The sequence below is a fragment of the Mastacembelus armatus genome, unplaced genomic scaffold, assembly GCF_900324485.2.
Source record: "Mastacembelus armatus unplaced genomic scaffold, fMasArm1.2, whole genome shotgun sequence".
NCBI lineage: Eukaryota > Metazoa > Chordata > Actinopteri > Synbranchiformes > Mastacembelidae > Mastacembelus > Mastacembelus armatus.
In genome coordinates, this window is record NW_022872941.1 from 67,138 (window position 1) to 81,664 (window position 14,527).

Sequence of the window (14,527 nt, forward strand, 5' to 3'; positions counted from 1 at the left end):
ACAGTTGGCTCAACACCAGAAAGGCAAAGAGAGACATAGCAATAAATTTGACATCCTCCTCTCTCATAGCGAGATAGCAAAGGAGAAGGTGATTGACTGTTTAAAACACCTGGAAAACAAAATGCCATCAACAGGGTTACCTCCCACAAACTGCATCCACGGGCAATCACCCCCTGCCTGAATGAGCTCCCTAAGATACACAAGGAAGGAGCCCCCCTGAGACCTATTGTCAGAAGCATAAACTCAGTTACATATAACATCACTAAACACCTTGCCACCATCTTAGCATCACTTGTATGTCACACAGACTACCATATTTTGAACTCAGAGGAATCTGCCACCAAAATCAGAGATCTAAAACTGGATACAGATGAAACAATGGTATCCTTTGACGTTACATCCCTCTTTACCAGCTTATGTGGATGATACCTGGGTGAAAATCAAGAGCCCAGATGTTCGAGCCTTCATAGATTAATGCAGTAGATGCCAAATTCACCAGAGAAGGCACCAAAGAGACCTGGACTGTGAAGTCATCATCGGGTCTGATGGTAACCACACATACGGATCAATACCTGCTATTTGACTCCCGCCACCCACTGCAACACAAATGGGATTACCCTAAATGTACTGTACCCATGAGCCTCAGCCACCACTGATATGAAGTTGAGGTTGGTCAGAGAAACAGATCAGAGTGATAGTCAACTCAGAATGCATCATCACTGAAACTATGATTGAAACATGGTGCCAGATTCGATGAATTCATTCTAAATTGACCTGAATTTACAGGACCAAATCTAACTTAAATATACATATCTTCACAAATGAGGTCATCCATGTATGCGGCTTCCTGTCCTTTACCACCCTGCTGGTAGACACCTGTGAAGTTGCATTTCAGATAAGAGAAAGCACTTTGATAAAACAGGCTTTAAATCCTTAGCACCTTCAAAATGGTAATGAATTACTCAGCTCAGTGGTTTGGGGTGCGTTGTTTCTAAGTGTCTTTTTAATTTGTTGGGTCTCATGCTGTCTGCTGGCGTGGAGTCGCCTGCTCTTTTAGAGGTCCATGTAACAAATTTATCCATTGTTATGCCCATTAATCATTGCGTCGCTGCGTGAAGGTTTGCTTACTGTTCTGCTACAATTAAGTGCTGACGTTAAACATTTATTTCCCACACCATGGTTCCTCTTGTTTCCCTCTATTTGTGTTTTTTTATTTACACGTTTCTTTGTATGTGGTTGTATCACGGCAGGAGAGGAGGAAGCACTCGGGACCCAAGAGCAGATTCCGCTCAATAAGCTTTATTTAGTTCTTAGTGACTTGAGCTCCGGAGGGAGTGGGATCCTGAGGGCTGACTCCGGCGTGGGAAGTCTTGGCGACGGGAGTGACTCCCGGCCGGGGAGTTGGTCCGACGAGCCAGCAGGAGCAAGAGGGGCGAAGTGGTGGCCGAGCCAGTGACGAGCAGAGGGAGGACAGGAAGCCTGGGAACAAGAGAAGAGGGTTTTAGCCTGAGTTGAGCAACGGTGGTTAAGCCGGGCTGCATGTACTACCGAGGTAAGTAGACGGACGAACTGGCGATGAGACCTAAGGAGATTGAGCAGAACGCAAGCAAGTGGCGTGGCAAAGGGCGCTCCACCCCGTCACTTTATGCTGTCGCCAGTCGATGAGAGGATTGTGCAAGGCCAGCCACGGGCGACCGAGGAATAGCGGGGAGATTGGGGAGGAGATAAGCTTAAGTTGAATCTCCTCCCGGTGATTGCCCGAGAGGAGTAAGGAGAGGGGCGCGGTGGTGTGCATGACGTTGGCGAGAAGCCGTCCGTCCAGCGCCTCCACCCGAACAAAATTGAGGCTGGTAGAGAACAGCGAGTGTTCTGTGTGGAGTTCTGGAGTGGGCTCACCTGTACCCCCACCTTAACCGGTGAGCCAATTCTTTTGGGCGGTCTGGGCGGCTGGGGCAAGTTGCGAGGAGGTGACCCTGAGCCCCGCAGTAAAGGCAACACCCCTGGCAGAGACGTCGCTGACGCTCGGCGGGGGTAAGCCGGGCGCGACCCAGCTGCATCGGCTCCTCCGGTTCTGGGGAACTCCGAGGCAGGGCAGGCATGGTGGCTGCAGACATGTCCGAGTGTCCCCGTCTGGACGCCAGCTCTGACTCACGCTCGCTCTGCCGCTCTCTTAGCTGGTTATCTAAGGAAACTGTGAAAGAAATGGGAGCCTTGAGTGAGGATTCCTCGCTTCGCCCTACCAATAGGTCCTTTATCCTGCTACTTAGTCCTCGAATAAAGATTCCCCTCAACTCCTTATCTCCCCAGTTGATGGCGGTGGCCAGCGTGTTAAATTCAATTGCATATTCCACCACCCGCCGGCTCCCCTGACGGAGAGCGAGCAGCCTCTGAGCCGTCGTACCAACATGATCGGCATAACCAAAAGTGCCTCGAAACGCAGATGAAAACTGTTCAAAGGTCTGCGTCTCTACAGGACGGGCAGTTAGCTCTGCCTCCGCCGACGTCAAGGCCTCGTCCGTTAATAGTCCAGAAAAAAACAATAACTTAGATAAGTCCGTGGAAAAACTAGAGGGACGAGCCTTCAACACATTGGTGCACTGAAAAATAAAGGAACGGCACTTATCTGGCTCTCCGGAGTAGGGGTAAGGATCCGGGACCGGAGTGTCGTGGGGACCTTGAGAGAGAGGTGAGACGCTGGCCCTGGGGGATGCTGGGGAACGGAGTTCCGGCTGAGGATTAGGAAGGGTCAATGGCGCGGGGTGAGTGCGCATCTGATCCGTCAGCTGCGCAACCTGCTGCAGGAGTTGATGGAGAGTGTCGGTGAGTCCCCGCAGCATTCGGTCATGTTCCCCCAGGAAGCGCCCCCGGCTATGGAGGGCCTGGTTTAAGTCCGAGGCCGAAGGAAGAGCTCCTGAGGTGGTGTCCGCTGGGTCCATGTGGCCAGTTCGTTCTGTCACGGCGGGAGAGGAGGAAGCACTCGGGACCCAAGAGCAGATTCCGCTCAATAAGCTTTATTTACAGCCACAAAATGTGACAGGTGTTATTGCAGTTTGACTGAATTTTAGGTCTCCAACAGATCATCAAGGGAAAAAACACGTCACTGTCACAGTGAAAACACACAAAGTGGGTCTTCATTACAGTTTCTGATCACAAGCGCTTACAAGAAGGTGAAGCACAAGTATCCACACTGTATGAAATCTTAGTAAAAGAAGACATTTGCTGTTTTTTACTTTTAATTTACAAAAAAAAGCATACATACTTATCTCAGGTGGTATTCTATTTGCCTATGATTTGAGACCTGTGTTCTACAAACTATGATGTTTGACAGTCTCACATGAAACACCATTACGAAAAGTATAACATGAACTGTAATTTAGGCTTAGTGCAACCTCTATCATCTGCTCATGCATATACAGTGGGTACGGAAAGTATTCAGCCCCCTTTAAATTTTTCACTCTTTGTGTCATTGCAGCCATTTGCCAAAATCAAAAAAGTTCATTTTATTTCTCATTAATGTACACTCAGCACCCCATCTTGACAGAAAAAAACAGAAATGTAGAAATTTTTGCAAATTTATTAAAAAAGAAAAACTGAAATATCACATGGTCATAAGTATTCAGACCCTTTGCAGTGACACTCATATTTAATTCACATGATGTCCATTTCTTCTGATCCTCCTTGAGATGGTTCTGCTCCTTCATTGGAGTCCAGCTGTGTTTAATTAAACTGATTGGACTTAATTAGGAAAGGCACACACCTGTCTATATAAGACCTTACAGCTCACAGTGCATGTCAGAGCAAATGAGAATCATGAGGTCGAAGGAACTGCCCAAGGAGCTCAGAGACAGAATTGTGGCAAGGCACAGATCTGGCCAAGATTACACAAGAATTTCTGTAGCACTCAAGGTTCCTAAGAGCACAGTGGCCTCCAATGGAAAAAGTTTGGGACGACCAGAACTCTTCCTAGACCTAGCCGTCCAGTCAAACTGAGCAATCGTGGGAGAAGAGCCTTGGTGAGAGAGGTAAAGAAGAACCCAAAGATCACTGTGGCTGAGCTCCAGAGATGCAGTAGGGAGAGGGGAGAAAGTTCCACAAAGTCAACTATCACTGCAGCCCTCCACCAGTCGGGACTTTATGGCAGAGTGGTCCGACGGAAGCTTCGCCTCAGTGCAAGACATGAAAGCCCGCATAGAGTTTGCCAAAAAACACATGAAGGACTCCCAGACTATGAGAAATAAGATTCTCTGGTCTGATGAGACCAAGATTGAATTTTTTGGCGTTAATTCTAAGCGGTATGTGTGGAGAAAACCAGGCACTACTCATCCCCTGCCCAATACAATCCCTACAGTGAAACATGGTGGTGGGAGCACCATGTTGTGGGGGTGTTTTTCAGCTGCAGGGACAGGACGACTGGTTGCAACTGAAGGAAAGATGAATGTGGCCAAATACAGAGATATCCTGGAAGAAAACCTCTTCCAGAGTGCTCAGGACCTCAGACTGGGCCGAAGGTTCACCTTTCAACAGGACAATGACCCTAAGCACACAGCTAAAATAACAAAGGAGTGGCTTCGGAACAACTCTGTGACCGTTCTTGACTGGCCCAGCCAGAGCCCTGACCTAAACCCAATTGAACATCTCTGGAGAGACCTGAAAATGGCTGTCCACCAACGTTCACCATCCAACCTGACAGAACTGGAGACGATCTGCAAGGAAGAATGGCAGAGGATCCCCAAATCCAGGTGTGAAAAACTTGTTGCATCATTCCCAAGAAGACTCATGGCTGTACTAGCTCAAAAGGATGCTTCTACTCAATACTGAGCACAGGGTCTGAATACTTATGACCATGTGATATTTCAGTTTTTCTTTTTTAATAAATTTACAAAAATCTCTACATTTCTGTTTTTTTTTCTGTCAAGATGGGGTGCTGAGTGTACATTAATGAGAAATAAAATGAACTTTTTTGATTTTGGCAAATGGCTGCAATGACACAAAGTGAAAAATTTAAAAGGGGTCTGAATACTTTCTGTACCCACTGTAATTTCAGTTGAAATAAAGCAGGCCTTCCCAAATTGTTTTACAGTCAATTAATGAAAGCTGCAAACAGCTAATGAATCAATAACTGATTAGTTGATTGACATCAATGTACCTTTGTTGACAGTTTTCAACTGCTTCACTCATTTTCCCAGATTTGTTAGAATTTGATGACTTTCTTTGTTCCACATATAATGAGCTGAATATCTTTGGGTTTTGGCCTGTTTGCAGTGGCGGCTAGCTAATAGATGGCCCTATAGCGCCGCCCCACTCCCTGCCCACCAGTGAAATTTTTTTAAAAATAATCTATTTGTTAAATTAAAAAAGTAATTAATATTACTAGTTCATGTATGTGTATGGGCAGCATGGTGGATGAGTGGTTAGCACTGTTGCCTCACAGCATAAGGTCGTGGGTTTGCAACCTGGCCTTTCTGTGTGGAGTTTGCATGTTCTCCCCGTACTTGCATGGGTTAAACATCGCCCAGGCAGTGACACAGTAAAGCCAATCAGATATACGCATTGCAACAGAAATTCCGCCAATCGTTTATTTGACACATAAAGGGCTACGATTTTATCGCCCAGAGCAGAGTCGATAAGTAGCGGAGGAGTGACAGCGATCGACAATGATGCCGATACCTGAGTCGCAACTTTAGCTTTCTCCTAATTCAGTAAAATCTCTTCTTCAAAATCCATATGAAAGAACAATTTTGTTGGAGAAATTACAGGTTATGGTCAACGCGACATCATAATTAAACAACATGCTAGCGAAAAAGGTAAAACGTAAACCGTGAGAGGTTTCACTCGTAATTGGTTCAACACAAGCCAGAAGGGCCTAGCTAGCTAACTCAATGTTTTGCTTCCTTTGCTTACTTTCTAAAACGGGAGAACAGACAGCATGGACTGTGGCAGGAATTAGGTGACGTTAAACATTTATCTAAAAAATTAACAACCACGAATGAGCCAACAGATCCATCTTTTCCGCTGGGTGTTCCTGCGTCAACATTATGCTAAAAACCCGGGGAGCATAATGTTAACGCAGGGTCTAGTTCATTGAGTTCCGCTGTGCGTAGGGATATTCCATTGCAGGTTTCCCGTTTGGGACGTCATTCAAGACCACCTGTACGTTATGGTGACTATGTGATGAGTTAATATGTTTGTCCGTACCTGCTGGTACGTTGTGTAACTATGTTACACTGTTTGATAATGTTTCTTTTGTTTATTGTTCTTTGTTATTATATTGACAGTGAAATGGGGACATTTCATTTTGGTGAGGGGGGACGACTGTAAGCGTGTGTCTGAGCTGTGTAATGTGCGCATGTTACATTTATATTATATTAATTGATATATTGTTTATGTATATTTTGCCTTTGTGTAATGGCCAAACATTTTAATGTTGGCATTAAATAACTGCTGAACATTTCCAAGCACATGAGTTATGTTATTGCCCTGCAGTTCTTCTTTAATTTTACTGGGATGGTTACTGAACTGGAAATTTTAGTGGACATTGGTTACTGTTTGACATTTTAGGGACAAGATTATTAATCAGGAAACAATCAACACAATAATCAATAATGAAAACAACAATTAGCTGCTGGCCTAAATCTCATCATAGTGTCTGTGACATGAACACATTAAGAAACCATTTGCTGTGGTTTTCTTTGTACAAATTAGCCTACGTCAGAACATTTGAGTTTATGTTTGTTCGCGCTGCCAGTGGCCACGGAGCAATAAAGCACAAATGGCGTAGAAAGAAATAATAAAAAGGATGCAGCTGGATCCGGGGACGTGCAGAGGAAACAGCAGTCACAAACTAGTGCTGTTTTTACGACAGCGCTGCATTTCCCACTCTATCTGTAGAAGCCTACTAATGCATGTTCTCTGTGCCTGAAGCATACAGTGCAACACATAAAGTGTACAAAAATATAACAGGCTCACACACTTAGAACTACTGGAGTTTCCGTCTCGGGTCCCGAGGCTGTTTTTGAAATAATTATGAGCGGACCGCTCAGACTCACTCACGCGCACACATGCATGAAATCCTACCTTCACCGCGTCTAAGTGAGTGACATTGTTGAACATCATGTCATTCACGGTCACTATCTGGTCCCCGACCCGCAGTCCTTCTCTCTCGGCCGATGAGCCCGGTTCCACTAGGGACACGTAAATCCCCACGCCGTGCTCCGATCCCCCGCGGATGCTGAATCCAAGACCCTCGTGGCTCCTGGAGCGTTTCAGGGTGACTTTGCGCACTTCTCCATAGGGACCCTCGTAGTACAGAGCGGACAGGGATGGTGACAGCTCCGCGGCGGCGGTAAAACTGTCTGAACAGCCTGGGGTAAAAGGCTGCTCGTGGATGGAACTGAAGTATTTTTGCAGAGCTGAATCGCCCTCGTCTCCAAGGTCCTCCGCGCTGCCGTTGCTTAGGAGCAAGTCTGTTTTCAGGTAGAGTCCCTCGGATGTGTACTGGTCAAACAGCAGTTGGTCGGACCTCGGGATGACCAAGCGAAGCATTGGCAGCAGTTGTCGTTTGCCAGGCGTGTTGAGAATCACTTTGAGAGTTTGGACCAGATCGAAAACGTTGCGCTTCGTGTGGTACACATTGATACAGTGGATGAACTGCTCTCTCTCCAGTTCGCTTAGCAGCAAGTTGAGAGCGTTGTGGAGCCTCCGGACTTTTGCTGAGAGCGCACGGCCCCCCGAGCCGACCGAGTTCACAGTGTTGAGTGAAACGCGCTCCAAATCAGCGCTCATTCTACAATATAACGTGGAAACAGTGCGTCATACAGACCAGAGGACAGATCGTGCATTTATTAGAACGCTCTTCCAATCGACCATCATGTTTGAAAATAAAACGTGAAACAGCTCCGCGCATCGGGCAACCTCAACAGGTGACCGGTGATCCGGGTGCATTTTTCTGGGTGTTTATTCCATACAGGAGAAAAACTTTACCATGGCTTCACCGGGACGAAACTCAGCGATCCAAGCAGTGTCCTGATGTATGAAGCCTGACAGATTAAATGTCGTGGAAGACTCTCATTGGTATTGTAAATCAAATAGCGGTACCTTACATGACCATAACCATGTTCATTCTGCCCACAAAATGAACTCGTCTGTCGGGTTTCTGCCGTGTAGCCTTCTCTCTGTGCGCAACTGACAGAGAGCGCTGAATTGGATGCTCTCAGACCCCATGTATAGGAAATGACGCAGGTGTGTGTGTTGCTTAGAAACTGTCTGACAACAGTACTCGCCCTTATTGAAATGATTATTTTTGGCAAGCCACTGGCTGATGTCATACACTGTTGACTGAAAACAGGAATAGCATGAGTTTAAAAAGCAAAGAGCTCTACCCACAAACCAGTGAAATATCCGAAATTATATATTTTATTTTCGACCAAAAAGTGATAAATTCTTGTTTGGGATAACTGTTATTTATCTGGACAACTGAGAAACATATTGGGGGTGCCTTTAAGATGTGTTGGATGGTGCATTTGGATGCAGATATCAGTAGGTGTCTGTCAGCCTGATCAAGTTATAGCAAATATATAGCAATTATTATTAATTATAGCATTATAGCAAATACCTTTATGACACTCCTTGTGATGTCCTTAAGATTAAGGCTGTTTTTAAATAGCTATTTATAGGAGCCCAGGGGTTGTCTTCCTCTTCATGACAGTAACAAGCTGCTGCCATCCACTGCCTCCCAATTGCTGGTTGATTGTGATGTATTATTTATGCTTTTAAGAAGTTTTAATTGTGTACAAAACAATAAATAGGAAATCTGTACACACAGAAAAAATGTACCTTTAACATTTCGGCCCTGCATCATTCAACCAACTTATTCAGTATAAATTCCAGGGTAAATCAAGGTAACACAAGAAAGGTAGGTAGACATACCCATGTCAGTACAAAGAGAAAAACTGTAAAGGAGGTTTATTGTTATAGCATAATCCATACAGCTAAGGGTCTTACATAATACCTTAAAACGAATTAAAACTGTTGAAAAATGCTAATAAATAAAAATATAAAAAGATATAAATCCCTGATAGATACAACAGTAAGTGCAAGGTAGATAATGATAATATCTTAAAGCTGCATTCAGTTTTTAGACATTTGGGGCAGTGCAACACAACAATCAGAGATTATTACTTTTTAAATTGGCACGGAAAATTTAAACAAGTCCATAATTCATTACATTATATGAGAGATGATGAGATGAGATAAACTTTATTCATCCCCAATAAGAAATTCAGGTGGTCTTTTAGTGAAAGTAAGTAGTAAAAAGTAGACAGTCCAGTAATATGTTCATTAGTAATCTGCCATTGGCTAAGGTGTTGTAGAGCCTGATGGCAGTGGGGATGAAGGATCTCCTGTATCGTTCAGACCTGCAGTGCAGTGAGGTGAGTCGTCCACTGCAGCTGCTTCTCTGTTCCATCAGGATGTTGTGAAGGGGATGGTCGGTGTATTCCAGGATGACCTCTACCTTTTTCTGTGTGCATCTCTCCACCACAGCCTCCAGTGAGTCCAGCCTCATTCCAGTCACTGAACCAGCTTTGCTGCAGCATAAAACAGCACACTTGCTGTGTCTGGTAAAACATGAGGAGCATCTTCCTGCAGACATCTAAGGACCTAAGCCACCAGGATATGTAAGCCATAGGAGGAAAAGTCATCTCTTATTTTTATAGTCTGTGTTCAGTCCAAATTATTGTCCAAGTGTACATCTAGATATGTGTACGCTGGCAACACTTCAACGTTTGCGCAAGTGACTTTGACTGGATAGGGAGGGGGCATTCAGAATTTGCACATGGCAGCAAATTCCTGTAGCCTGTCTTGTAGCTCCTGAAATTTTCCCTCTTTTTTGCTATATGTTGACAACTACTGTTTTATTCACTTAATGAGCTATGGATAATACTGTGGGGAGAATAATCTACACAAGAGATGACCTCCTTTTACTACAACAGTGCAAATCTATTCTAGCTGAGCTGAAGAAGCCTCTCCGTGGATGCTTGGCTGGTGCTAAACTGGTTACAAAAAAAGAACAACCAGCCACCAGTGGGTGATGTGGACGGAGCCAATTAACTCAAGTTCTTCAACAGGTTTGACACTGGTTAAATCCGTAGTACGTTGTTTGAAAAACCCTGCATTAGAAAACAACATTGTATTATGCAACTTGTTACGCGATAGCCTCACAAGCTGCAAACTCATTGGAGTAAAGCTACATCAATTCTGATCTTAGCACTATGTTTGCTATGTTCCAGCTTGTAACACTAGAGATATGCTTGTCTGAAGTTAATCACACGATACATTGGCCACTGCACACTAGGCTGAAATATTGCTTGCCAATCCAACTGAAATTTTTCCTATTAATTTTACTGCAGCATATTTTCTCATACAGTCATGAACATCTCTTCATTGTTTTATAAATATTTTTACAGAACAGATAACAAAACAGGGACAAGCAAAGGAGAAAGACCTAAGACACACACACCTTTACAAAAATAATAACAATAATAAAACCAAAATATACCAATAAATACATAAAATAATCATAAGTGTACTGATAACATACATAAAAAAAGGAAAAATTAATGTGGTGAGTCCACTTATTACAACAGTCCATCATTCTGGATGTCACTCTCTATATCCTTGTATTACAGAAAATTGTAGAAAATATCCCATATTTTGTGAAACCTGACAAGTTTATTCTTATTCTTATTTAATCTTATTCTTTACAAACTTATGCCTTTAGCCACTGGGAAACACAACCAAGAGTCTGTTCTATCCATGAGATGGTGATACATCGTTCATAACCGTTGAAACAGTAATAATACTGTTTCAAATACTTGGGAGTAACATTAGAAAACACACTCTCCCTTGATCAGCACATCATGGAAAAAAAGAGACTGCCAATCATCCACAAGCTTAAAGGACTTCATGTTGCTCCTCATCTACTAGTGCTACTGTATCAAAGCATTATTCAGCCAATTTTATTATATTCTTCCAGCTGTTTCTTGCATGCTCTTTGTCAAAAGCCGGACCAAACTTACAAAAGACCGCTGCGAGGATAATCTTCCCACATCCAACCTTACTGAACTAAATAACAAGGCCATTACACAAATTGCAATTTCAATAGAACAGGACCCCACATACCCACTCAATGAACACTTATAAAAACACTTGTTACTATTGTTGGTGTTATCACAGTTGTTGTATGGTTTTGTTGTTATTATTGTTGTTGTATGGTCAAACAAGTGCAGGGTTGTGGGGAAAAAAAAAATCCCCTTGGGGGGAAATAAAGTGTAACGTCTAAATCAAGTCTGAAAAAATGGTAGGCCTTTCAGCGCTTCACCTCAGATGGTCTTCGGGCTGTCTAGGCCTATAGCAGCATAACTAAGGGATGGTTCAGGGTTACCTGAAGCCAGCCCTAACTATACGCTTTGTCAAAGAGGAAGGTTTTAAGTCTAGCCTTAAAAGTACAGAGAGTGTCTGCCTCCTGAACCCAGACTGGGAGCAGGTTCCACAGGAGAGGAGCTTGATAACTAAAGGCTCTGCCTCCCAGTCTGCTTTTGGAAACTCTGGGAACCACAAGTAGACTTGCACTCTGAGAGCGAATTGGTCTATTGGGACAATATGGTACTATGAGGTCTTTAAGGTATGAAGGAGCTTGATCATGAAGGGATTTGTATGTGAGGAGAAGGATTTTAAATTCTATTCTATATTTTACAGGGAGCCAATGAAGAGAAGCCAATATAGGAGAAATATAATCTCTCTTGCTAGTTCCTGTCAGGACTCTGGCTGCAGCATTCTGGATAAACTGGAGGCTTTTTATGGAGATATTGGGACGTGCAGATAGTAATGAGTTACAGTAATCTAGCCTTGAGGTAACAAATGCATGGACTAGTTTTTCTGTGTCATTTTGAGACAGGATGTTCCTAATTTTCACAATGGTTGCGCAGGTGAAAGAAGGCAGTTCTAGAGATTTGTTTTATGTGTGAATTAAAGAACATGTCCTGGTCAAAAATAACTCCAAGGTTTTTTACAGTAGTACTGGAGGCCAGGGCTATGCCATCTAGAGTAGCTATAATTTTAGAAAAGTTATTTCTGAGGTTTTTAGGCCCAAATAAAATAACTTCTGTTTTCTCTGAATTCAAAAGTAGAAAGTTACTGGTCATCCAGGTCTTTATGTCAGTTAGACACGCTTGAAGTATATGTGAGCAGCAAGTTTATACATGATTGTGTTTTTGAGAAAACAGTGTTTATGCATTGTTAGTGAAAAACTACAATTTTTAAGTCACTGAAATAAGGCCATAAAACACATACAGGACATTGGTTCACAAGACTTTTGAGAAATCCATCTTGTAGTGTAAAGTGTTTCCTTCAAAATGATGTGAAAGTCATCTTGTTCACTCACTTTGAGTAGTGAGTAAATTCTATGATGAAGTTTGACGTTTTATGTCATTTCTCGGGCGCGTGTACATAATTACCTCGTTCACCTCAGATTATTTCCATATGAACAGTGCGCTCAGATCAAATTAGCTGTAATGAGGTGAGACAGGAGAAAGCGTTAGGGCTGAACGATTAATTGCATTTGCAATTAAATCGCTATTTGAAAAAAACGCGATTTTTAAACCGCAGAGACTGCGATTACACACCATCACGTGACATGAGAGAGTTTAGCAGGCTGCAGAGGAAGAATAAAGTTGGCAGCTACACTACAACTTAACTACATATGAACGCACTTCAAAGTGGTAGGCCTACATGGAAATAACTCAAAAAGTAAAAAGTGCATCGCGAAAGATATGATGTCCCTTAGTACAGCGACCAAGCCTGGGGTCACTGCTTTAATAAATACACTGGATAAGCGGTGCATCATGCCGTCCCGCACGTATTTTAGCCAGGACGCCATACCGGAGCTACTCAGAAAATGTAAACAGAGTCGCTGCGGAGCTGAAAACAGCGGAGTTTTTCGCTGCTACTACAGGCCTGTGGTCAAGCCGTACAACGGAGCCCTACCACAGTCTCACGGTGCATTTTATTACTGAAGATCTTGAGCTCAAAGCTCGCTGCCTTCAAACTGCTTACTTCCCAGACGACCACACAGGGGTCAGTAAGAGTTTTTTATTTATTTAAAGTCTGTCTGGTAACGTTCATAGTTAAGTGCAAAAAGTGCAATCCACACGTTTACATGTTTATTACAGTAACTTTGAATTACTTAAATGTGGTAAAGCCACAGTAAAGTCAGTGTGATTTGTTACTGACTTTTATATTAATGTTTACTCCAGGTTTATGTTCATTTGTTTATTTATTTTTGTTGTAAGTTTTACATGGTAACAAGGCTGGAAGTTCAACAAATCAGTCATTATAGTACTACTGTGATTGTAGTTGATAAATAAAAAAATAATTTATATCAATACTTGCATCACAGGATTTCATTGTAACATAACATCTACAGAAAAGAACATTTATGTTTAATCTATCTAAATATTGTTTTGTTCATACTTCAATGATTTATTGCTTGTCATTGTTGAAAAATACAGAACAGAAAAAGCTTTGAAAAAATAATCGCATTGTAAATCGCAATCGCAATATTGATAAAAGAAATCGCAGTTAGATTATTTTCCAAAATCGTTCAGCCCTAAAAAACCTACTTCTTACTTTTATGCGAATTAAATAAAAAGTGCTGATTAGTTTTCGACTTTAATTGTTTTATTTAAAGGAAACTTCAGTGAAAGGAATTTCAAGCTTTCTATCCATATATTTCTTATTTTTATGAGGCAAGTATTTGCTGAGATTCAGGTTGTTTTATTTACATGTCTGTGAAGAGAGATGACAGAGACAGAGAAGACAGAGAGCACACCCTGCTTTCTTTATTTTACAAAGGCACAGTATTTTGTTGTTATTATGAGTGTATACAACTAAAACTAGACCCTTTACAGATTTGAATGATATATTGCTATTTCAGCGTTATCAGGAGAAGATGCCACAAAACGCACCAGCGCATTCATCGACCCCTGAGGGTTAAATTTCATATTATATTCTATCGGTATTATAATTATACCACATCTTTATGCTCAATGAGCGGGATAAGTGTAACACACATGCCATATTGAATTCTTGCACTATTCTGTCCACACTATCGTAGTGGGCCAATGAAATGGATAGCTTAACGGTCTTATCACTCTTGGTATCTTTTATCAGTATTTCTGCATCGTGTTGGAAAAAGCTGAGCCACATAGAAGGGTACTGAAACTTACTGATCCCGCCCTTGTATGGCTCATCCACATGTATAGGTTTGGCTAGTTGTGTTCTGTAATTCCATATCTTATTGTTCGAATAAACGTATGCCGATGCATTGCTGGGCAATGTTATATAAAAACCTGTGTTTCTTATTCATTATCTCTTGTCTTTAACGTCTTTCTTCAACACATGTAATAGCCTTAATTCAATTCAATTCAATTCAATTTTATTTGTATAGCGCCAAATCACAATACAAATCATC

The 14,527-nt window shown here is 42.5% G+C and overlaps 1 protein-coding gene across 2 annotated transcripts in view; it reads right to left on the minus strand.

Annotated features, from left to right (window-relative positions):
* The window catches only part of LOC113133256 (whirlin-like), a 59,718-nt gene extending 51,528 nt beyond the window's left edge, over positions 1–8,190 (minus strand). The window contains exons 1-2 of one of the 2 annotated variants that reach the window (XM_026311952.1): positions 7,075–8,190; positions 836–1,479 (exon numbers count right to left, since the gene is read on the minus strand). In XM_026311952.1, the coding sequence (XP_026167737.1) occupies positions 1,300–1,479; positions 7,075–7,782 (888 nt within the window). In that variant the 5' untranslated portion in view covers positions 7,783–8,190 and the 3' untranslated portion in view covers positions 836–1,299. Of the gene's footprint in view, positions 1–835; positions 1,480–7,074 lie in introns of those variants that run through there. The other variant, XM_026311943.1, reaches the window with a different exon arrangement.
* Positions 8,191–14,527: the final 6,337 nt, after the last annotated feature.